The 24,832-nt window shown below is 36.1% G+C and overlaps 2 protein-coding genes across 4 annotated transcripts; both read left to right on the top strand.

Annotated features, from left to right (window-relative positions):
* Nucleotides 1–106: 106 nt before the first annotated feature.
* gpatch2 (G patch domain containing 2) lies at nucleotides 107–8,378 on the top strand. Of its 2 annotated transcripts, none has more exons than XM_043219509.1 (10): nucleotides 107–251; nucleotides 1,623–2,333; nucleotides 3,369–3,433; nucleotides 3,519–3,692; nucleotides 4,190–4,236; nucleotides 4,317–4,372; nucleotides 4,629–4,662; nucleotides 4,778–4,842; nucleotides 4,949–5,037; nucleotides 6,373–8,378. In XM_043219509.1, exons 1-10 carry the CDS (start codon nucleotides 202–204, stop codon nucleotides 6,540–6,542), a joined length of 1,461 nt encoding a protein of 486 aa, XP_043075444.1. In that variant the 5' UTR covers nucleotides 107–201; the 3' UTR covers nucleotides 6,543–8,378. The 2 variants fall into 2 exon arrangements, with proteins under 2 accessions (XP_043075444.1, XP_043075445.1); XM_043219510.1 differs by having other exon boundaries at nucleotides 1,623–2,330.
* A 3,131-nt stretch (nucleotides 8,379–11,509) lies between these two features.
* On the top strand, nucleotides 11,510–24,364 carry esrrgb (estrogen-related receptor gamma b). Of its 2 annotated transcripts, none has more exons than XM_043219512.1 (7): nucleotides 11,510–11,694; nucleotides 14,418–14,785; nucleotides 15,685–15,801; nucleotides 16,619–16,723; nucleotides 17,595–17,777; nucleotides 21,200–21,469; nucleotides 22,282–24,364. In XM_043219512.1, the coding sequence occupies exons 1-7, from the start codon at nucleotides 11,636–11,638 to the stop codon at nucleotides 22,524–22,526; spliced, it is 1,347 nt and encodes a 448-aa protein (XP_043075447.1). In that variant the 5' UTR covers nucleotides 11,510–11,635; the 3' UTR covers nucleotides 22,527–24,364. The 2 variants fall into 2 exon arrangements, with proteins under 2 accessions (XP_043075447.1, XP_043075446.1); XM_043219511.1 differs by lacking the exon at nucleotides 11,510–11,694 and adding an exon at nucleotides 12,429–12,772.
* Nucleotides 24,365–24,832: the final 468 nt, after the last annotated feature.

Consider the following 24,832-nt stretch of genomic DNA (forward strand, 5'->3'; position numbering starts at 1 on the left):
TATTATTTTAATCATCGGTATCGTCGTCGCCACCGGCTTTTATTTTGAAAGCATGCGGTCTTTTTGTCCCCGGATGCGCGTCTTTTACGTCTTGTAGTCCGTTTCCGGCGCGGCGGCGGTGTTGTTGTTGTTGAGGCGCTATGGTATGTCAGCGCGGCCTCGATCTTTTCCCGTGAGTTTTTGTCGCGTTCTGCGGGTTTCATGTTCCGCGCCGCCGAGATCAAGAGCTTCGGTAAAGCGGGAACCGGCTGGTATGTGTCTCGTGTTTTGTCGTCGGTTCGTTCAGGGCCGATCGTGATATGTTTGATGTGTGTATCTCTGCACCCGATCACACTCACAATAAACTACCATTGTATAATAATCTAGTTATCATTATATTTTACCATGCTACTCCACACCGCATTGCATTATTATTGTAATAATTTATTACCACAACTAATTTACCATGTTATTTCCGCCCGGTACCACCTCTGGACCTTTGTACCATACTTTTATTGTTTACTGTTTTAATACTGTGGTGTATTATATTTAAAGACAAAGCTTAAAACTGTCGATTGATGATCTAGATTAAGTATAAATCCGATCCTTATAAAAGAAAAGTGTCATATTACTAGCAGCATTATGAATGGACACGGCCATTGAGAAGGTCATGGTAATACCATCTGTTATCATCAACCTCTTTAAATCCTGAGAATTGCATTTATATATCGACTTTAAATTTTTTTTAAAGAGTCTATTAAGATTCATGTTTCTTCTGTTAGCTCTGAAATAGTTATTTGACTAGAAATTGCTGTATTTAATAATCCTTACCAACTCGTTATACTTTTTTTTTTTTTTTAAATCATCATTTTTCATCATTTAATCATCATCTTTTTCTAATTTCACTCATTCTGATCAGACACTGTTGGGTGGATGCTGGAAAAGCATGATTATGACCTGATCTTGGGTTCAGCTCATGTTTCATTGACTAGAAATTGGCTCGTTAGAATAAACGATATTAAGTTATATTAAAAAATTCTTACGAACTTGTTTTTTCTGACCTAAATTCACTCATTCTGAGCTGGCGCTTTCGGCAGACAGTGGCCAAGCTGGTTCATGGCCCCGTGAACGCCCTAAACAAAATCCCAATGAGAATGGATAAATTGATTATAATTCTAAAACGTTAGAAAAATAAATCATACAAATATCAGAAATGAATAAATCGTTACATTACATAATTATTTTGTCAGTGCACATGATTAGAAATACTCTGATAATGCAGTCTCTCTTAAATAATAATTTAAAATTCAAATCCAGTCATTGTGAAGAAAAACTTGTTCATATTTGGTCTTTCATTTTATTGCTGTCAAAAGATTAATCGCATCCAAAATAAAGGTTTTTGTTCACGTGATGTATGTATATGTTCTGTGTATATTTAAATATTTACATATTAACAAATTATCTTAATATAATTTATAATATTTATAAATGTAAATAATACGTAAACGTAACACATTTATCACATATATAAATAATTACACGACCAAAAGCTTTTATTCTGGATGTGATTTGTCGCGATCAATCGTTTGACAGCACTGTTGCACTTTCTCTTGTTTCCCCTAATTCCGCTCTTTTGGGATCAGGCACTTTCGGCGGACGATGGACGAGCTGGTCCATGACCTGGTGTCGGCTCTGGAGGAGAGTTCAGAACAAGCCCGTGGAGGGTTTGGAGATGGTGGAGATCACGCTCTGGCCGTCGGCTGCCTGTTAAAACGGCAGGCCCGCAAGCGGCGCGGCCGGAAGCGTCGGTCCGACAACCCTCACCCGCCGTGGGACACCTGCCACCTGAGCGAAGGCTCCGAGTCCAGCCTGGAGGAGCAGAAAGACTACCGCTCATCCACGGCGGCAGGGGGCGCTCACACCCGCGACAACAACAGCGACTCGGACGAGCAGCTGGGCGCGAAGCGGCGGACGCCCCTCACCGACTCCGGCCGGGGGAAGAGGCCTCTGTGGCTGGACGACTTGAGCGGAGCGGATGTTTTGGGAACGCGCAGCTTGCGAAGGCGGCGGAAAGTCAAGCGCATGGCCGTGGACCCGCCGCTAGATGTCTCCACCATGTTGGCTCCGCCCCCAAGAGCAACCAACAGCAGGGAGGCGGGGTTTAGCCCGGAGGCCAAGGGGAGCGAATCAAACAAAAACAGGGTGAAGAAGAGGAAGTTCACGGCGCAGAGACTCGCACAGGACGCGGCTGATGAAGGCGTGGTGGTGGAGAGCGAAGAGGCGGGACAAGCTGCCAAAGATAAGATGGACTATGAGGAGCAGAAAGGCTCAGACGAGGAGATGAGTGACAGGTGGTTAGTGTTCTTCTCTCCTGTCTAGCCCCTCCCCTTCCTGTTTCTCATTCCAGGATCCTCCAACATGTTCTCTTTGGCGAATCCCTTTAAGCATATTTATTAGAATGTGCTAGTTTGAGAACCTTTTTTTAATTTATTTAAGAGATTTATTTTAAATAATTTTTTTGATAGTTTTTTTTAAAGCCAAATAAAAAAAAACATGATATGTGACCCTAGACCACAAAACCAGCCGTAAGGGTACATTTTTCGAAATTGAGATTTTTAAGTCATCTGAAAGCTGAATAAATAAGCTTCCCTTTGATGTATGGTTATGGTAGGAGACACAACTATTTTAAAAATTTGGATTCACATTTTGTTGTCCAAATGAAGTTAGCAATGCATATTACTAATCTGAAATTAAGTTTTGATATATTTACAGTAATAAATCTACAAAATATCTTCACGGAACATACTGCTTAATATCCTGAAGATTTTTGACATAAAAGAAAAATGTATGATTTTAACCCATATAATGTACTTTTGGGTGTTGCTAAAAACATACCTCCAGGTCCAAGGTCACATATAATTTAGCCATAATATTCTCTGCATGAAAATAGCTGCAGAAGAGCAAAAAACACAAACGTACAAGCCTTTTTCCCTGCCTTGCTGAACAAGTGAAATAAGTGCTTTTTTCTAGTTCCTTTCTTCTGTTCCTACGAACACTAATATGGTACATGGTGTTTAAATACCAGAAACATTATTATTAATATCCAGGTACTGGATATAAACTTTATAGCAGCCTACATCAGCATAAGAAACGTATACCGATCAGTCTAATAAAACCTGTTAAGAACATGCCCAGGTTATATTTCAACCCACATGAAAATAAACAGAATATCAATTCAGTTTTTCAAAAACATTTTGTATTATGTGTAGTGCAAAATAAAATATGAATAACATTTATATACAACTTTCATAACCATGGACAATTTTATTGAAATTCACCCCTTTTTCTCTCAAATAGCTTAAAACGAAGTGTTTTGTGTGTGATTACAGTGAGACGAGCAGTGTGAGTAACAGCAGTGACGGGGGTCTGTACACAAACGATGAAGGAAGGCAAGGTGTGTGCGCTCATATGTTTTATAAGCGTCATTGATCACGTACAGAATGAAGAGCACGTGTTTGAGTGTTGTGTGTGTGTCTCAGGCGATGATGAGCAGAGTGATTGGTTCTATGAGGGCGAGCCGGGCGGGGCCTGTGGAATCGCGGGTGTAGTGCCGTGGTGGGAGAGAGACTCTAACGAGCTCGACCTCAACGACCCTGTGTTCAACAGCATCCTGACCGGAGCGTTCCCGTTAATGTCACAAGGATCTCAAAGAGGTGAGTACAGTTCACATGTTTATCCACCAGAGGACAGAGAAGACATAAGAGACAGCTGTCACGTCTGATAGAAATATTTTATTTCATGAAAATCTAAAGTAACAATATGCGTGAATTGTAAATGCTAAATATTAGTTTTGTCATTTTTTATTTTTTTTTTAAATATTTCCTTTATTTGAATTAAGTATTGCAATCGTAATTTCTCATTTTGTTTTTATTTAGTAATTTTCACATTTTAATTGATGGTAATAATAATAATTACTAATAAAATAAGTTACAAAATGTTTATTTAATACTTATTACTATTACAATAGTGCTATTTTATTATTGTTTTTATTTAGTAGTAACTTATTATTTGACACTTACTACTATATCAATTATTTATTAAATATAATTTATATTTGAAAGTTATAGTTTTTTTTGTTTAATACAAAAATGCAAATATTTTAATACTTTTCATGTAGAGCGTGTGTTAATCTTTATGCCATGTTTTTCAGGATTTCAAGCACGTCTCGCGCGGCAGGCCTGTCTTCAGCAGTCACAGGTAGGCGCACTCGTCTAAAATACGAACTTATTGTTTAATATCCAAGTATATGTAATAAATGTAATTCTCTTTGCCAAAAGGGAACCTCTCAAGGAATTCCTGATCGATTACCCAGATTATCCCAGGATCCTCACGAGTAAGTCCTGATGAAGTCTTTGACATTACGATTGTAAAAATATTTTTTTATTTACCTCATTTATCAATTACATTTAAATTAATCTTTTAAATTACATTCAAATTAATAATTTAAATGTAATGGATACTTCATGAGCAATACATTTAATTGTGTTCTTTATAATAGAAATTTACTATGGCATGATATATGTGTAATATATCCCCTGTACATAAGTTGATATCAGGCTTGTTTTAAGAGTTTTTTTTGTCCTCTGCAGCTCATGGTTCAGCTCTGGGGCCAGAAGAGACCAAGTAAGATTTGATAAATCTAAGCCGTATTTACAGTATGTTCAGTTTCAGGCCTGTGTGGGTGTAAAATAAACTCTTCGTATGAAAATGTGTGTCTGACGTGTTTGCATATCTGCAGTTGCTTTGGGATTCTCGCAGTGACAGAAGCCACAGAAAAAGCTGCTCTTTAAAGACTGCCAGCAGGTGATTTTATATATATCCTGTATACTTTTGCCGTAGTCTGATTTCAAAATGCATAACCTTAGCATATTTGCAGTAAGTACCCTGATCTCTTCCTCTCACTCTGTAGACAAACTAGTGGTCATCTTGGCTCTCTGTGTACTGGAGATATAAAGAGGCGACGAAAAGCAGCGCCTGTGAGTGCCCCGTCATCCTCAGGTAACACACACACACCATCACAGCTGTTGGATGGTCTGAAATGTTTCTATACAGAGACGTCTACCCCACGTTCTGAATAATAAATGCCCTCTTATTTAAAACAAATGCTTCGTGGAAACACGCGACCCGTGTGTCTCCAGGAAGAGACGGAGGCTTGTCGCCGTGGTAACGTTAAACTTAATGGGCGGTTATGTGACAGGATTGGCAGCTGAGCAGCCAGATCCGTGCTGATCTCATTTCCTCATTAAAGAACATCATTTCCTGTGACGCAGAGCACAAGGCCGCAGCCCTCAGGGGTCAGAGGTCACAGAGCTGAGATTACCAATTTCTCAGAAACTTGTTAGAGTTTGAGGAGCAGGAACTGTGACGTGTAACATCAGGATTATTTCAAACACAGCTGAGGAAAACTCTATGAGATTTCCAATGCCGCCATGTCCAGAAACACTGATGTGAAAGGTCCGAGTTTGGGTGCGATTAACTAAAAATGGAAAAAAGTTCATTTTAACATTTTTACATAAATCATTACAGAGTAATTTCTTTTTAACTACATTTACAGTTAACAACTACAGTTTTTAAAGCTGCTGAAAATTATTAATTAATTCTCTAAACGTTATATATGAACACTATAAAATTAATTGAAAAAAAAATACAACAATTTTCACTTTGCTAGTAACTTTTAAAAATGATTTCAGTTATTGTTCATTACTAGTGCATTTTGGCTATTGTGTTAACTAAGATGAATGTATAGAACCTTATTGTAACATGTTAGTTTCCATTTAATTTAATATAGACAAAGTTAAACTGTTAAAAAAAAAACATTACAGTTGAATACATTTTAAATAAAATTTTAAATAAAATAAAGTAATATAAAAAATAGTAAATAGTAAAACCATGTTCGTGGTGACAACATTATAAAAAATAAATGAAAAATACAAATGTTTATAATATATAAGTTTAAATACATTTGTGTCTATATTTATATATACATAAGAAATATACACAGAATGCACACATATTATGCAAAGAAAAATTTTTATTTTGCATGCGGTTAATCAGTTGACAGCACTAATATAAATATAATGAAATGTCTATATGTATTTATTTTATATTACATTCAATATTTGCATTACAATGCACATACATCTTTTTAAAATGTATATTTTTGGTTTATTTATTTTGTGTGTTTTTTTTATATGCACTTCACTCATGAGTTCATCTAAAGATCTTACTTAAGGACTCTTTCAACCCATTAAGTGCATTACAAGAATCAACAGGCTTTACCGTTTAATGCAGATTATCCCTTTCTCTCCGTGTCTCTCTCTCTCTGTCTCTCAGGTGTGGTGGGTGAGAGCGCTGCTCCTTTGCCCGAGTCGAATGTGGGGAACCGTATGCTGCAAAGTATGGGCTGGACCCCGGGGTCGGGCCTGGGCCCCGACGGCAGAGGCATCACGGAGCCCATTCGTGCGTCTCAGAGGCCGAAGGGAGCGGGACTGGGCTTCAACTGAGCTCGAGTCGAGAACAGAGAGAGCAACTCGTGCAGAGACAGCAGCCCCGGGCCACGGGCCGCATTTCTCTCTGTTAACCTCAGCGTTCACAGCAGCCAGCCATCAGAGGGCAGCACTGAGGTGATAGAGATGAAACGAAACAGGACACCTGCACTGGCCCAGACAAGGACTGACTCTAGAGCTGCCTCACTGCCACCACACACACACACACACACACACACAGACTCATTTCAACATGACCGTTAAACCGTTAAACTCCAGAAAATACACGATTCACCAAAAGAGTATCATTAGAATCAAGAATTTGCCATTTGTAATACAAATATTTCTACAGTATAGGATGAATTTAATGAGGAAATATTAAACTGCAAAAATCATAGGAAATAAATAATATTTTGCATAGCCTGTTTATAGGACCTTGACGATTTTCAGCTTAATGGCATTATTTTCATGTTAATTATGCATATTCCTCCCAACATTCTTGTTATTGTACTGTAATTTTTTTTTTTTGTTAAGATGAATTAACTATACTCAATGTATTAGTATTACATTGCAACAATGATAATTTGAAAAATTATCAAAGCTAACAGCGGTACTAAAAACAGGCTTCATGCAAAATACGATTTATTGTTGTTATTATTATTCTATTTTGTTATAATTTTTTCACCCTGCAGAAGTGTTTTAATGAGCCTTTCAGTCCTTATTAGTGATGTTAATTTCAAGCCAACAGCCAAACCTCAGCGGATACCAGCGGAAATTAGCAAAACCTTTTTTTAGTTACTTTTTTTATTATTTTACTTTTTTTTTCAAAAACTATTTTTAAATACTTTCACCTCGTATTAAAAAAACAGCGTGTTTTTGCAGAATAGATCAGTCCAAATTATCGTCTGTCTCCTGTATTCTTTTAATATTCTTTTATCCGATGTCACTGATAGCATTGTTTCCTTTTTTGTTAAATGATTTTTTTCACTTTATATTTTTGTTACGTTAATTTTAAGTAAAAAAAAAACTTTTGGACGTTTGTGCAAATAGCATGCACTGATAATGAATGTCAATACCTCAGCCGATCACACGCTCATGAAAGCCGCATGTATGAAATGCTGGAATGACGCAGAGTGAAGCGAGCTGCAAGCGCATTTTAATGATGCTACACGAGGGTTCGGGGTCCACTTTGTTTATTTCCGGGGCGTACGATGCGAAATTCAGTGAAATGCGTCTCAGCAGAGTTTGAGTAATGAATAGGATTAATTGACTGAATTGGCTTAGTTGAGATGGAATTAAGCGTTCGAGGAGGCGACACACTTACTACTGACGACTGTCATTTCTGGTTGTCACGAGGTGAAGATTACGCCCGTTGTTGGGTAAACACTTCAATGCCTCTTACGGACAATCCCAGATGATTGGAGATGCTATTATCTTGGCAGAACGTTTAGGAATCCGCTCGACGAGACAGGAAGAGTCTTTGAGCCGAATGTGATATCATTTCCTCTCTGGTGTTTGAGCAGAGCTGTACTTCCCTGTATGAAGATGAGTGGGTTTTTTTATATTTGTTTTTGGGAACACGTTGTATTTTTAACCTTGTTTGCACTCCGAATGAACCGCTTTCGAGCGGTTGTTGGAATGAATGAGGAGCATGTCAGGTTTGTCTCTTCCTGTGATCTGTACATCATGCCAAACTCACAAAACATGCCACCTTTGTTTACATTGGTCTTTTTTGTCGTTTTTGCCAATTTGCGTGTTAGCGACGGGGATGATACGGCCTCTGTGTGTGTTCTGAAGTCAAAGTGACGTACTGTTCATATACTGTAGATCAGTATTAAAGCGTTCTCTGCTCAAGGTTGATTCTTTGAATCTTTTTCATGGATCGAACATGACATTTGAGAAAACAAAATAAATTTAAATACACTTTAACTGAAATAAAATAATAATAAAAAAATAGTTGCCATTGCAACGTCACTCATTTTTATTTAGTTTAACCTGACGTAACTAAAAAAAACTGAAATAAAATGAATAAAAACTATACAGGCCAAAAACAAATGGCAAAAACACAATATAAATTGCTAAAGCTTTGCACTATTTGTGTGTGCTTAATAATGAATAAAACTAAAAATACATAAAATGTAGAATATTTTTGACTAAGTACAAAATATGTAATTTAAGCGCATTTTCCATAGTTTGAAATCAGTCTCAGGTTGTCAGGGAATTTTTTTATATAATGATTGTTAAATACTTTTGACAAATATATTTGAAATGATTTCAAATGAATGTTTTGTAAAAGTCCTCGTTCCCTCCAAAGGCTTTTAATAGAAAGAACAGCTTGGACAGTCTGTTAAACCTTTGTTGTTGTAATTAAAGAAAATCAGTCCTGTGGGTTTACAAGAGCATGAGGGAGATGAACAACTTTATTAGGAGAAAACTCAATTATCATGTTGATTGTCTTCAGGGGTGTGTTTTACGGCAATTATTTCATATTCCGTGTGTGTTTGTTGCGATGACTATCAGTGGACAGATCAATAGTCTCATCAGTACAGCTGATCTGGAGAGTAATTATAACTGTGCAATCTAGCAGAAAATTATACCAACAGACTCAACGGCCTTCTGTTCTGCTTAGCAGCTGACATGTTGGAGGTTTATTCAAAGCATCCAAAATCAGTGTGACGACGGAAATTCTGATTAGTTTTAAACGAAATTTTATTTGAAATAAGACCGTTTTCAAAATATTAGGCGTGAACGTATTTAAGATGCATTTCAGATACAATTAAACCATCTACAAATACAGATTTTATCATTTTAAAAGACCAACGGTGTGTTTAAAGGTCCCTGCTTATATCTGAAGTAAATTTTTTATGTTTGATAATTCATCTTAACTAACAGTTCCGTTCTTAAAAAGCGTGGGATTTATTGCCTTACCGTTTTTTTTTTTGCCGCATCAAATAAAACAGAGAGAAAGCAAAGTTGTTAGCAAGTCGATGCAGTAACTTTGCACGGCAAGATCAGCGTGATAACGTTAGCGTGAAATTACTTTCATGAAAAAGAAAGTCCAACTCAACATGAGGGTTAAAAAGCTGTGTCATCATCTGTCTCTGTGCGTGAGACAAACGAGATGAGAATCGTCTCAGTCAGAGGAAATCCAGCATGTAATCCTGCTCAGCTCATCACTTTGAGACCCGGGTTACGTAACGCTCAGCACGCAGGTAACGACTGTCACTGATACGCCGCACAATTTCATAATCACGGGTTGAGAGGATAGAAATGTGACGGGAAAGTCCAGTACCTTCACCAACCACCTGATGACTGTTGCACAAAACTGGACACTAGACATGTAGTTGCAAATGAATGAGAATTAGTTAACGTATATTAGTTACATATAGTTAGTAGTCTGCCTAAAGTGGAAACCAATGCTTTTAATGAAGACCTAATTACAGGATTTGCCAGGTTAGTGGCAGTGTATTTTTGAAACGTACTCCGTTTTTGTTTGAGGCCTGAGTAACACAATTATACACTGATTTTAAATGAAATTGAGTGTGTACCGTTTTGCTTTCGTGTTATTAAACACGGTTTTAATACTGCTAAGCTGCTTTAACACAGTCTGTATTGGTAAAAGCATTATGTAATTGCGCTATATATCACAGCAGTTGTTAAAAATCTCACTTTCTTCACACCCTTTTAAAGAATTTGCAGCTTTTTGGTTCGCAAGATGTTATTGTGGCCTGAAGGTGAGCACATTTTCTGCAAATGTCAATTTTTGGGTGAAATATTCCTTTGGGATGCCAGATATCACGAGGTAAAGGTGCCTAAATAAGCAGCTGTGCTCTCATGAAGCATCCAGGACTCCGCTATAACTCTGGTTATAAAAGACACCAGCAGTTAATGCCGGGAGAAATGAGCTCTTTGTGAAATATTTGTTATGATCTGAGATCTGTAATGCAGTGGTTAGACCTGTCTGTCTGATCTGGGTGTAGTTGAGATCTGGAGGGATGAGGAGGAGGATGTTTAATGAGGAGCGTTTCCTGCTGCAGTGACAATGATGGTGGTGAGAGAGTTGGAGAATCGAGTAAATGTCGGACTTATAGACACAGAAAGCGTTGAGGTCTCCTTTTGTTTTTCAGTTCAGCGTGTGTTTGCTCTCAGCACATGAGTGGACAGAGGCTTTCCCAGCTAATACCACTGAAAACACTGTCTGTTTACCTCCTGAATAATGGAGGCTTTCTCGTTTCAAACGCACAGTTGCTCTTGATCTCGCATAAACACCTTATTGTTTCTTGAAAGTTTGCTCAGCAGCATTCGGCTAATTACCTGTACAGGAGACGGTGCCTCGTTTTAAATGCAAAATCGAGAAGGCGAGAATTGCAATATAGTGGAAATCTTTACGTAGGCTTCAGATTTGTGTGTTCAGGCAACGCTTTTGTTAGTTTTGGTACTTTTATGTCAGACACATCCCTTAGGACCATGGTTTTACTGGAAGGGCCCTGAAGTACAATGCAAATTATCCTGGTAGCCTATATTAATAAAGCCTACATAATGCACAGTGTAATTATCAATAAGTACAATGGTATTACCATCTGATACCGTCATCACTGTACTATATATGTTTATTTAAGACTATATGGCGGATTTGGAAGCTGGTTATAAAATAAAACACTGTCTACAGTAAAATTTCAGTACTGCCTTTAAAATGTATGTAGGCCACTGCAGACGGCTTCATTAACGACAGCGTTTCGGTTTGGTCGCGTTCCTCGCGATAAGAAATGAACATATCGTTTGTTTTCGCGTTTTTCTTTCATTTAACTCGTAACCCGAAACTCCATCTTCTCACCTGAGCAAGGTTCATGAATATTCAGCGGAGCGCGCCCCCATTGGTCGATTATCCGCTGACGTAGACATCGAGGCGGGGCCAACCCGAAACGTGCAGGCCTATTTAATATTCATAAGCAGCACTGCCGGGGTTTTTAGCTTTTGAGCTGCAGAAGCAGGAACGCAGTGAGGAGAAACACTCGGGCGTTAATGCATTAAAACATTTCAGACGAAAAAGCAGAGGGAGATTCGGTGTTTTGCACAGTTTTTTAGGTTATGGTTTCATTTTTAGCTGTCTAATGGATCTAGTGCAGTTTTATCACCCGGAATCTTTTTCCTTCCCTTCTGAACAGAGCAAGTAAGTAACTTGTACATTTATTAATTCATCTGGGCACGTCATTTAGGCGATATATACTGTCGTATTGTACTAAATGTTCCTTTACTGGAACTTTGCTAGGCCTATATATTTTAATTAAATAAAATATTGTAACTAAAGGCCCCTTTATATAGGATATACATGATCATATAGCAAAAAACAAACAAACAAAAAACTGTCTTTAATGCTGTTGGAGTGATTAAAGGAGATCTCATATTCATTTATATTATGTAGTTAGTTATTTTGGTGGAAACTGTGCTTACTGAGATATATTTTTGTGGGGGACGTGTTTAACTTATACCTGATGTGTGTTTGATTTATTCTGTGGATTTATAATAAGAGAAAAATAGGCCTATGCATGATTGAATGTGATAGAGAGTAAAACTTAATGCACACATGATCACGAAAGACCGATCTTTAAAAAAAATGTTTAGATCGATCAGTTTGACTACGAAATATAAAACAGTTGACTGAACAAACAACTTATTAATATTTTAATGCAATTTTTTTTAGATGCACATTCCACTTGCAACCTGTCCATCATCGCATCAGCTAAAATAATATAACAAGAGAACCTGTTTAAGTTTACCATGACTTTTTATTCTTAATCCTCTTGGTTTCTGGGTGCTTAAAAGCACCAGATGATGGTCCTCAAGGTTTTTTTTTTTTTTTTTTTTAGAAGCCATCATGCTTTAAAGGACCCAGAAATCAATATGTTGATTGGAAGAATATGTAATGCACCCTTATTGATCAATCTTCGTTGTGAACAGAGCAAATGACTGCTGCGAGGAGCGCAGCGATCTTCCCTACACTTTGAAAGAGTTGAGAAACTATGGAAAAATCACAACTGTAATCCTGCTGTATATTTACGTAAGAATCGAAGCAGAGCGCTTTAATAAGCACACGTTCTGGCAGCGTTCACCGGCCGTCTTACAGCAATAGGATTTGAGATGTGTGATGGAGTCACAGGTAATTCCTCTGGATCCCAGACAAAAACCCTGATGGGCTTTAGGATCACGTTACTGGCCGCTGTGTGTGAGAGATGGAGTGATAAAAACAGGTGTGTTTAGGTGCTGTGTGTGTGCTGTAAACATTACTTCTGACACAGTGGGAAATATAGTTGTGCTGATAAAAAAAAAAAAAAAAACATTAAATTGCTGTTCTGTCAGATTGGAGCTCATTTCAGGGATTCACGCAACCGAAAAAAAAAAAAAATCCTGGTAAATTCACAATACATGTGGCGTGAGGTTCGTCAAATCTGTCTTTGCGTGAACCGTGACTAATAAAAATACAGACATTATAAGCATAAACAACTTGTAGAACATGCACAGTGTGACCTGCACAAGGACATCGGGGTAATACACGTGATGTTAAAATAATGCTTTTACGGCTATTAGTTTTAATGCTGTTTAGACACTAAACAAACAAGAGTTTGGGGTTGGTAAGGGTTTTTTTTTAATGGTTTTGAAAGACGTCTATGCTCACCAAGGCCGCATAGTAATAATGTGAAATATTATTACAATTTAAAATAGCTGTTTTTTTATGGTAATATAATTTAAAAAGTCGTTTATTGCTGCATGCAAGGCTGAGTTTTCAGAAATCATCCTGATATGCTGATTTGCTGCTCAAAAAACATTTCAAATGATCAGCGGTAAAAACAGTTGTGCTGCTTAATAGAGCCTATTCATATTTTTAATTATTTGATAATAATTAAAAAGCATTTATTTGAAAGAAAAACAGTCTGTAATATTTTAAATATCTCTATTTTTAGTTAATTCAATGTGCCCAAATGAATGAATAGATAGATAAATACGTATAAAAATATATCTAACCTCAAACCTTATTATTATAAAAATAATTTGCCATTAAATCGGAAATAACTATAATTCACTGTAAAATATACGTCTTTACTTTAATACAGAGTTTGACTTATGAATTATAATTTTGTACGGTATTATGCGGTAAAATTATATGCATATTTTAATATTATTTATAAGGTTAGAATTTTTGGTAACACAACAAGGTTCATTATATTTATCAACATTACTTAACATGAACTCAGAAATGTATACTTCTACAGCATTTATTATTTTATCTTAGTTAATGCTGTTTTCAACATTTACTAATGCATTAATAAAATCGCAAGCTGTGTTTGTTAATATTAATTATAAAACGGTTAGTTTCATCCCTCGATTCTGATTGGTCAGCAGCTGTGTTTTATTCCCGATACAGCACGGCTTTGACCGCAACGTTTCTGTGTATCACTGAGAAACACCCTTAGATTGCCAATAAATCAGCATTAAAACTGTTTGTGGTATTATGTATTTTCCCAAATTAAATGTCTGTTATTGCTTTAATGAAGTATGAGTGACCCCGGCATTTAATGAAATGCAAATGTTATAAAAGGTACTTAAGGCAACTTACAATGAATGATTGTGTTTTATGAAACATCGTTAACAAAGATAAATAAATACTGTAATAAATGGATTGTTCATTGCTTGTTCGTGTTAGTTAATGCATATACTACAATTAACAAATGACGCTTACAGAATTACAGAATTTATAAAATTAAATTTCCTTAGTTAACTTGTTTTTAATGCAGCATTTTACTGCATATCTCACATTGCAGTGCGTTATTGCACAGATAATACAGACATGCATTTCTCTCCTCTCCTTAACTCTCATCATTCTCTTGATTTTCAAAGCTTTCTGGACATGATGTCGATCGACGGACACTGTCCCGCCTTCATCAAGACGGAGCCGTCGAGCCCTTCTTCTCTGTCGGACAGTCTGACCCAGCACAGTCCCGGGGCGTCGTCGGACGCCGGGAGCAGCTACAGTTCAGTAACTAAAGGGAAGCCGACAGGCCTGGACTCTCCTGCGGCGGAGGTGGATCTGAGGCGTCCCGGCGCCCCCTGCAGGCTGCTGGAGGAAGCGCAGGAGAAGAGCGGATACGCGCTGAGCTCGGGTCCCAAACGCCTGTGCCTCGTGTGCGGAGACGTTGCGTCCGGTTTTCACTACGGAGTGGCTTCCTGCGAGGCCTGCAAAGCTTTCTTCAAACGCACCATTCAAGGTCAGGACACCAGTCAGATCTGTGTTTGTGTGTCCATCCTTTAGCGTTGTTTAGGAAGGCGAGGCAAGTTTATTTATTTATTTAGCACATTTTATACACAGTGGTAAGTCAAAATCTACATAAAAGGAAATAAAATACATTTAAAAAGTCATTTTAATAAATAATAAAAAAACGTTTAAAATGATTTACAAAATGTTTTATGAAGTTAAAAAAGTTAAAATAGAAAGTGTATAGATATTGATTTTGTAATTATTTTGAATGACATTTGATATTTTCTGTTTTTGGTGTAAGGTTTTGAAATGTTCTGTTTTTTGTAATTTTTATTAGTCTCATTTTAATGTTTGGTATTTTTATTTAGTAATTTAGTTGTTATTTTAGTACCTAAATGAAAACGATGCTGCTTTGGCATCTAGACAATAAAAACAAAAAAAAAAAAACCAAATTATATATATGAGTATATATATATATATATATATATATATATATATATATATATATATATATATATATATATATATATATATATTAGAACTAATATATATATATATATGTGTGTACTACTATATATATATATATATATATATATATATATGTATGTATGTATATTTACAGTACACACACATATATTATGTATATTAGTGTTTTCAGGATTGATAATTATCAGAAATATATCTTGAGCAGTAAATCAGCAAATTAGAATGATATAAAGGAATAACTTACACTTTTAAATATTGATAAATATTACAGCAATAAATATTACTGCTTTCTGCATTTTGTAATACAATAAATGCAGCTTTTCTAGTTAGTTGCTCAGGGAAAGTGTGTCTGTATGTGCTTGGTACACAGTTATTGCTTGATGAATATTTTGATGACAATGATTTTGTTTTTGTGTCTGTCAGGAAATATCGAGTACAGTTGTTCGGTCAGCAGAGACTGTGAGATCACTAAAAGAAGGAGGAAGTCCTGTCAGGCCTGCCGCTTCACTAAGTGTCTGTCCGTGGGAATGCTGCGAGAAGGTGTGTGTGTGTGTGTGTTGGTATTTGAGGTTTATGGGGGCACAAACGTGTTATGACAGAGGTACTACAATTTGAAGGTGTTTTATGAGGACACTAAAAAATGAAAATCTAAAAATGTTTCCTTTAAGGGGTAGGTTTAGGTGTAGTACAATAGCACATAGTATAAAGTATAGTAATATATATATATAAAAACCATCACGCCTATGGAGAGTCCTCATAAACCACAAATGCAACGTGTGTGTGTGTATGTTAATGAATCTAACAAAAATCTCACAGAATCCAAAGAAAATCAATCCTGATTTACTTTATTTTGTTCTGAGAACTGTGATTTTAAATATACCCAATTGTCATCAAATCCTAACTATAATTTTTGCATTTTATTTGGCCATGTTCTTGACAGGTTTTGTGAGATTCGCTACATGCAGTGCGATAAATAACACGAATGACACTCCATGCAGGTTCTCGTGATTTGTTTTGCTATGAAAGTGTCTGAGATTAAGCACACATATATCACGGGCTTCTTAAATATGCAGCTGTACTCAAGCGCTTTCACAAACACAACCGTAAAAATAATAATTACACGCAGTCAGCAAATAGGCGAAGACCGTTATATTAGTGCAGGTGTGGAGTCGCATTATTGCTGGCCTGATTTTATTTCAGTGCACCTGCTTTTTTTAAAAGTGCTGCCAAAAATGTATAAAAGCCAGTTTCATGCAGCTGTTTATTTCAGTCAAGCTCTTTTTTTTGACATAATGAGCAAGTTGTTTTTCTCACCCCAGAGTCTATCTATATGTGTGTGTGTGTGTGTGTGACTCAGGTGTGCGTTTGGACCGGGTGAGAGGAGGAAGACAGAAATATAAGAGGAGAATCGACTCTGATTCCAGCGTCTTCTTCAGTGTACAGCAACCTCACAGAAAACAACGTAAGAAGCGCACTGCGGCTCTTAGTAAACGTGGCCAGGATTTCTAAATTGACTAAAATTTAGGCTTCATAGGGAAATGGATTTTTAACAATACCTTATTAACCCCCAAAAATGTACCTACTATGTGCTCCGAGGTTATTAATTGATGGTGTATGCTTTTGTTGAAGCCATCAGTTTGCATTATTACAACATGTTTTAAAATCAGAATGCATTCATCTTAGTGTTAACTTGTCTAACTTTTTTGATCCGCTTCAAATGTTCACCACTATATATATATAGTGTATATATATATAGTATATATAAGTATATATTCTGCATTTATGTTGTTTTGTTAATTTATATATACTTATATATTTATAGATACTTTATTTATATTAATCTTAGTTCAGTTTATATTTCTTAAATTTATACGCAATACCAGAAGGGAGAAAGCTTTCCTGTATTGGACTTTGAGACCTTATTGCAATGGCTCATGGGATTGTAGTTCTTTCCCTCATTAATGGCGAAGAGTAGACAGTACCTTTTTGTTTGATTTTAAGATATTTTGTGCTTCAAACTAAAGTTTGTAATATTGTGATTGGCTTGGTTATTTGCTTTAGCATTTTTAAAAAAATCCCAATACGAAAAATGAATAGAAAAAATACTTATAGAACCAGCTGTGCTGAAAACATGGGCGAGCATTAATGCATGAATGAATGACTGAAAAGTTGTTTGTAAGTAATGCATATTTGTGTTTATAATGTATGAGGACTATAGAGAGCATGTCAGCAGAAAACAAAGCCAAAACCTGAACATTTAGGCAATTTAGAAATCGGTCCAGGACATGTCTGGGGAAACGGATGTGTTAATATTCTGTGTTGGTTTCTGTTAGCATCCTGCAGCACTCTGGGGGAGAATAAGGTAGTGACCCTGCTGTTGGGGGCGGAGCCAGAGAAGGTGTGTGCCATGCCTGACCCCGCCCTTCCCGACAGTGACATCAAAGCCCTAACGACCCTGTGTGACCTCGCCGACAGAGAGCTGGTGCTTAACATCAGCTGGGCCAAAAACATACCAGGTACTAACAGACCAAAGAGACTTCAATTACACAAACACACACACACATGCATATTATCTGCCATTTGTTTTAGGATACACAGAGATAAAGTGCTGTTAGTTCGGATGCATTTCTGTGTAACCTAACAACACACACACACACACACACACACAAAAATTCTGTGACACCGGAATGTTAGATAAATGAGATGTTTTAGATAAGGGAAAAGCCTTTTTTTCTAGGACGTGTCCTTGTCAAGATTTCTGTATTGCTTTGATTCAAAGTTCCCTCGCATTTTTTTAAAACATAAGGAACCAATGTCATAAACCGATCGGGCTGCATGCAAACAAAGCCAAAAGCTACATATTTTAGGCAATATAGAAATCCTGGCCTGGGAAAATGGCTCTTCTGACCCTTTTTTTTTTTTTTTTTTTAGAGGAATTGTCCTCAAGACATTTTCCTTTAGCAGCTCTCAATGAGGATTGTTCATAGACTTCTGTTGTCATTAAGTCGTATGTATTTACTACATACTAACACGTTTGCTTTATTCATCAATCATTTTATGAGGATGTCCTCTGCCCTCGTTTTCATATGTTTCGCCAGATTTAGCTCAGTTTTACAACTGTATACACTCAGTGTACACACACACACACACACACACAGAACTGGGCAGCACCTGTTTTTGTGTTGATACTGACCTCTGTAGTAATGCTTACAAAACAAACCACAAAACCAGGTGTGTGTGTGATTCTCCATAACATGTGACTGATTATATGCCATAGCTTTGTGCACTAGATTACAGTATTTGGTAAATAAACACAATTTGTCTCATTTGAGAGAATGTGAATGAATATTCCAAATGTATCTGCACAAGGACATGCAAAAGACTTCTGTTGTTTTGTTAAAAAAAAGAGGTTAATCATATTGACTACATAAATTATGGCATGAAATGCACAAAATCAAATCAACATTTTTTAGTTTGCAAGTATCAAAAATATCTAAACCTTCTTTAAAAAATTCACTTGGTAAATAAACTGTAAAACAAATAAACAAAAAATCTGCACATTATTATAATAAAAAAACTTTTCTTTTTAAAGAGTTTGTGCAAGAACCATTCAACTCTTTTACATAAAATGTTAAAAAAGTGGTATATAAAACTAGGACAATATTGCCAGGTCTATACTTTAAAACAATAGTTAAAAATTTACTATAAAAACAATATATATATATTATATACGTGTGTGTGTATACATAAAAAAAAAAAAAAAAAAAAATATATATATATATATATATATATATATATATATATATATATATATATATATATATATACACATATATATATATATATATATATATATTTTTTTGTTGGTTTTTTTATCGCTTTTTTATATATATATATATATATATATACAAAAAAAAAAAAAAAAAATATATATATACACACACACACACACATATATATATATATATATATATATATATATATATATATATATATATATATATATATGTGTGTGTGTGTGTGTGTGTGTGTGTGTGTATTGTCCTGATACACCCTACATTGTGAGAATGAAATCTCCATACAATGATAATGAAACCTGCAATGTTTGACCTCATGAATCATACTAAATAGTGTTTTTGAAAAAAAAAAAAAAAAAAAAAAAAGCAGAATGTTTTCTGTGAGGCTTGCGTTTAGGGTTCGCGTTAGAACACACAGTTTGTACAGCGCAAAAAGCATCACACAACATAACCGCGCGAGTGCGTTTTACATACACAGGAGCAGTTGTGTGTGTTCACGTCAACAGTGTGTGACAGCAGCATTGTCTTTTCCGCGGCGTCTGAAGCCGGACGTACAATAGAAGAGGACATTGCTGATTTAAATGGCTCTGGGGTTGTTTTATTTGCGTTGTTCGAGTGTCACGAGGGCCCTTTGATTCCGTTAACACGTTTCCCAGACGTCGATACGGAGCTCAGCGTGAACTGAGCGCTGCTTCATTCAGCCCGCGATCGATCGGCTCCGAGATCCAATCAGCTAATGAACGTCACTCAGGAGGAGAGCAGCCAGAGATAGCAGTCATTACGGCCCCTGATAAGCATCAGTGATGGCTGCTGTCCTCCCTCGCCACGCCAAACTAATCACTGGCTTTTTAATTAAGTGTGAGAGAACGTGAATGAGAGAGATCGGTCCGTCATTGACGCTGTTCTTCAGGGACAAACCTCTGTCAAACACAGAGAAGCTTTCCTTTCTAACAGAGGTCAGAGTCCAGTGTCAAATTAGCTCACATTTAAAGGTCATTTTCATTCATCTGCTTCAACATCTCAGAGGCAGTTATTTATTTACTTACTTAGGATTAAAATTATTTGTCTATTTAGTTGCTACACTGACAAGTTGTTATATAGCTAGTAATTTAGGCTATTATGTGGTTATTATCAGATTAGATGATTAGAAAACTAGTCAGGTGATTGTTAGTTAGCCGATTATTTGGTATTTCTTATTTAGCTGATTAGTAGTTTGGTTAATTGAAGGATTAGTTGTTTAGGTATTCGGCTGATTTATTTATTTTACATCTATAGGTATTTGATTATATATTGAACTATTAATTTTGCGTTAATTAGCTCTTTGCGTGCATGATGATTTGCTTTAGTTGTTTATTCATTTGAATTAGTTTATTGTTTAGACAATTATGTAATTGGCTGATCATTTAGGTGTTAATTTGTTGTATATTTAGATAATTATGTTGATTAGTACTTGGTTTTGTTTATCTTATTTAGTTTGTTTTCGTTTTTCTCGTTTAGCTTGAATATTGATTTAATCAATTAAGCTATTTATTTGTAAGTTCATTATTAAATTATTAATAGTTTATTTAGTTGTTTAGGAAATAGTTTGTTTTGCATATTTATGTGACTGGTTATTTATTTAGGTTATCCTATTGTTTTTTTTAGGTCATTCATTGTTTATTTTGGCTTTATGCGGTTGGTTATTTATTTAGCTATGTATCTGATTTACTTATTTAGATGTTTAGTATTACTTGTTTAGTTGACAAGTATAGCTGATTTAGTTATCTGATAATTTTCTTTTTTTAGGTCATGATTAGTTATTTTTGTTGTTTAGGGAATTAGGTCTTTGTTTAGACAGATATGTGATTATTTTGTGTTGTTCAGAAAATTAGATATTTGGGTAATGGGTTATTTAACTGTTCGGTTAGTTATTTAACCGATTATTTACTTATTTAGTTGTTTGTATACATATTTAGGTATCTGTAACTATTTACTTGTATAAGTGTTTGCTTTCTTTGTGTAGTAGTTTACTTGGTTATTTATCCGAGTTGTTTGTTTTTGATATTTAGGGGCTTTTATTATTCCTTCAGCCAATCGTGTGGATCATAAGTTTATTTAGTTTGTTGTTTTTTGTCTGATCAGTCTCTCCATCACTCCTGCAGGTTTCTCCAGCCTCTGTCTGTCTGATCAGATGAGCCTCCTGCAGAGCGCCTGGATGGAGATCCTCGTCCTGCGCGTGGCTTTCCGCTCGCTGCCCTGCGAGGACAAGCTGGTGTTTGCGGACGATTACATCATGGATGCTGAACAGGCCAAATCAGCAGGTCTGCTGGAGCTCCACAAGGCCATATTACAGCTGGTGAGCAGGTACAGGTCCATGAGGCTGGAGAAAGAAGAGTTTGTCACTCTGAAAGCCATCGCTCTCGCCAACTCAGGTAAAGATACAGATACCTGCACAGAAAATTAGGAATAGTTCAAAATAGCCTTGATGCTGGTATGGCGTTAATAAATCAAATAAAGGAATAGCTGGGAAATGGAAGTTTCTGAAAATATACTCCCCCCTCAGGCCAAGATGTAGATGAGTTAGTTTTTTCATAGGAAAAGGTTTGAAGAAATGCAGCATTACATCACTTGCTCACCAATTGAACTAAATGGCTATCAAACATCTGATAAAAAAAAAAAACATCACAAGTATCCACAAGGAATCCACATCACTCCAGACCATCATTATTTCTTGAAAAGCCGAATGTTCTTAAAAAACAAATCCAAAATTAAGGTGAAAAAGTGAGTCCTCTGTCCATGGTATTGCTTCCTCCGGTGAAAAATTTGTCTTGTTTGAATAAAGAGAGAAATTTGCACAAATTAAAACGGTCCTAAACAAATATGTTCGGATGTAGCGGTATTACAGATGGCCAGGAGTTTAAAGTGGATGTTTATGGATTTAGTTTATGGATTTATTAACACAAGATATTAACTGATGGGCTGGAGTGATCTGGATTACTGTGATGTTTTTATCAGCTGCTCCCATTCTGACGGCACCCATTCGCTGCAAGTGATGCAATGCTAAATTTCTCCAAATCTATCCCCATGACGAAACTAACTCATCTATAACAAATTTACATTTTTATTGAACTATTTTTTTTTTTAAATGAATGTTGGTGCAAAAATGGCTAATAGCAACACATGCATTATTTGCAGTCAGTACGTTTGAATGAAATGCAGTCCCATGATGTTTTGATTCCCTCAGACTCGATGCATATAGAGGACGTGGAGGCCGTTCAGGGTCTTCAGGACTCTCTCCATGAAGCTCTTCTGGATTACGAGTGTGTCCATCACAGGGAAGACCCCCGACGGGCGGGGAAACTCATCATGACCCTTCCACTCCTCCGCCAGACCTCCGCCAAAGCCGTGAGGCATTTCTGCAGCATCAAGCAGGATGGACGCGTTCCCATGCACAAACTCTTCCTGGAACTTCTGGAGGCAAATGTCTGATCCTTCACCTGATTGGACCGTCAAACACGCCCCTCCAGCACACGACTGGATGAAGGATTATTCACGGATCCAGGGAAAACAAAAGGCGCTCGTCATTGTCATGACACATAACAATAATACAGGATGTTCTCAGACAAATACAGTTTGTTTCATATAGCTGAGGATCAGAGAAAACTAAAAAATGAAGTATCAAATATACATACTGTTTAAAATTATCATTATTTTTTAGGAAATTCATAATTTTATTGCACAAGGATGCATTCAATTGATCAAAAGTGACGGTAAATACTTCTATAATGCTACAAAAATTCATATTTCTTTTTTTTACTTTCTGGTTATCAAAGGATCCAAAACGCATTATGGTTTCAACAAAATATAATGTTTTCAACATAGGAAATTTCTTAAGCTACAAATCAGCATATTAAATGATTTCTTAAGGATCGTGCGACTCTGAAACTTCAGCAGGAATACATTACATTTTTAAATATATTCAGATACAAAGCAGTCATTTTTTAATTGTAATATTATTTCACAATATTGCAGATTTTGATCAAATAAATGCAGCCTTGGTGAGCATAAAAGTGAGCCCAGACATTAACGAGCGAGTGCTGGAATAAATATTGTTAAATTATTGGAGAAACTACATTTTAATCTTGAAGGTGTTTATTGTTTGCATTTTATTTATCAAGTTAAGTTATTGAAGACTTATTTAAAAAAAAAAAAAAAAAAAATTTTCAGTTTTCATAAGAGCTTTATCACAGTAGAGAGCATCAGCATTGCCAAATATTAGTAGTCAGTAATTGCTCTCCTCACGCAGATATGAAGAAAAAAACTACTGCAGAATTTAAATTAAAAGGACTCAGAGATGCAGAAATATAACATACAGATGAACAGAAGTTAAGTGTAGAAACATCAAACAGACCCCAAAGCACTTCTACTGAAAAGGTGAGATGATTAGCATAATAGATAACATAATGAAGGATTTTTTTTTTGTCTTCAGACGCTTGTATTTAGATCTGCACAACTAAAGGTGATTGCAGCTTTTATTTATTCCATAAATGCCATGTTTTACCACATAAACCTTTTAATTTGCCAGACAGGAAGGTTCTTGCTCAGTCAGTGACAGAAAAGAAAAGCCATAGTAATATCTGTTCTCAGCTCATTCACCGAGATGTGAAATTATCTTCTAATGCAACAACTGAATGTTATTCGATTTACTTTTCTATCTCTCAATTCTGACTTTTTTCCCAGAATCGCGTGACATTAACTCACAGCTGCATATGGACAAGCCTGAATTGCAAAGTATAAACTAAGTCATTATTGCAAGATATAAACTTGCAAAAATAGCGACTTTTAAAATGCACTGTATAACACTCTATAACGAGTTAATTTTTCATGGTAAACATAATATGCATATCATATTTTTTTTCTTTCTTTGACGTTTATATTTCACAATCCTGGGAGAAAAGTCAGACTTGGTTAGATATAATTACCTTTATTTTTTTTAATCCTGTGGCGGAAACGGGTTTCCGTAGTTAGGCTTTTTGGTGTTCAGACATTTAATATGTTTACCGTAACAAAGGAAACAGTAGATACAAGCTACACGTATCTATTTGAGATAAAGAAAAATGTGTCTGTGAATACGAATAACATCATCTTCCTTCAGTCTCTGAGGAACTATTTGTCGTTGTGTGTGTTTTACACCATTTCTGCTTGTGAAGGTTTGTGGATATTGTACGACACTCAATTTTGTCTCATTGATTATATGCATTTTTTTTTTTTTTTAATAAATGTCAAAAATGACAAATGCGTTCAACAACAATGCATTAAACAGTGAACTTCACTTTCATTCTGACATCTGTGCTTTTCGCGTGCGATTCGAAGACTAGAGATGCTTCTCCAGCGGGAATTAAAACACTTCTGACCGTGACCGAGCAAACATCGGTCACGGTCATATCCGCCCAAAAAAAATCCGACTGATTCTTCAGCTTATGAGCCGCATCACGTTCATTTGTGTTCAAACACAAAATGTCGAATTCTATTATTTATCTGTAGATTACGGAAGCCTGATTGTTTTCTTTTGAAATCAAGTACTGCATTACAAATATAAGCAAACATACATTTGACTGCATACGCAGAGATTAGCAAATATTCACATACCGCGAATTAAAATAAATAATTACTTTGTGTTAGATATCACGGATCTGGTGCGTTCTTACTATGCGCCATGGATCAAGAAGAGCGGTATAGGAAGATACCATGCAGTTAACTGGTCTGTAGATCCGTCTCTCGGGGTGTTTCTGTAG

Source organism: Puntigrus tetrazona, chromosome 20 (genome assembly GCF_018831695.1).
Source record: "Puntigrus tetrazona isolate hp1 chromosome 20, ASM1883169v1, whole genome shotgun sequence".
Classification (NCBI taxonomy): domain Eukaryota; kingdom Metazoa; phylum Chordata; class Actinopteri; order Cypriniformes; family Cyprinidae; genus Puntigrus; species Puntigrus tetrazona.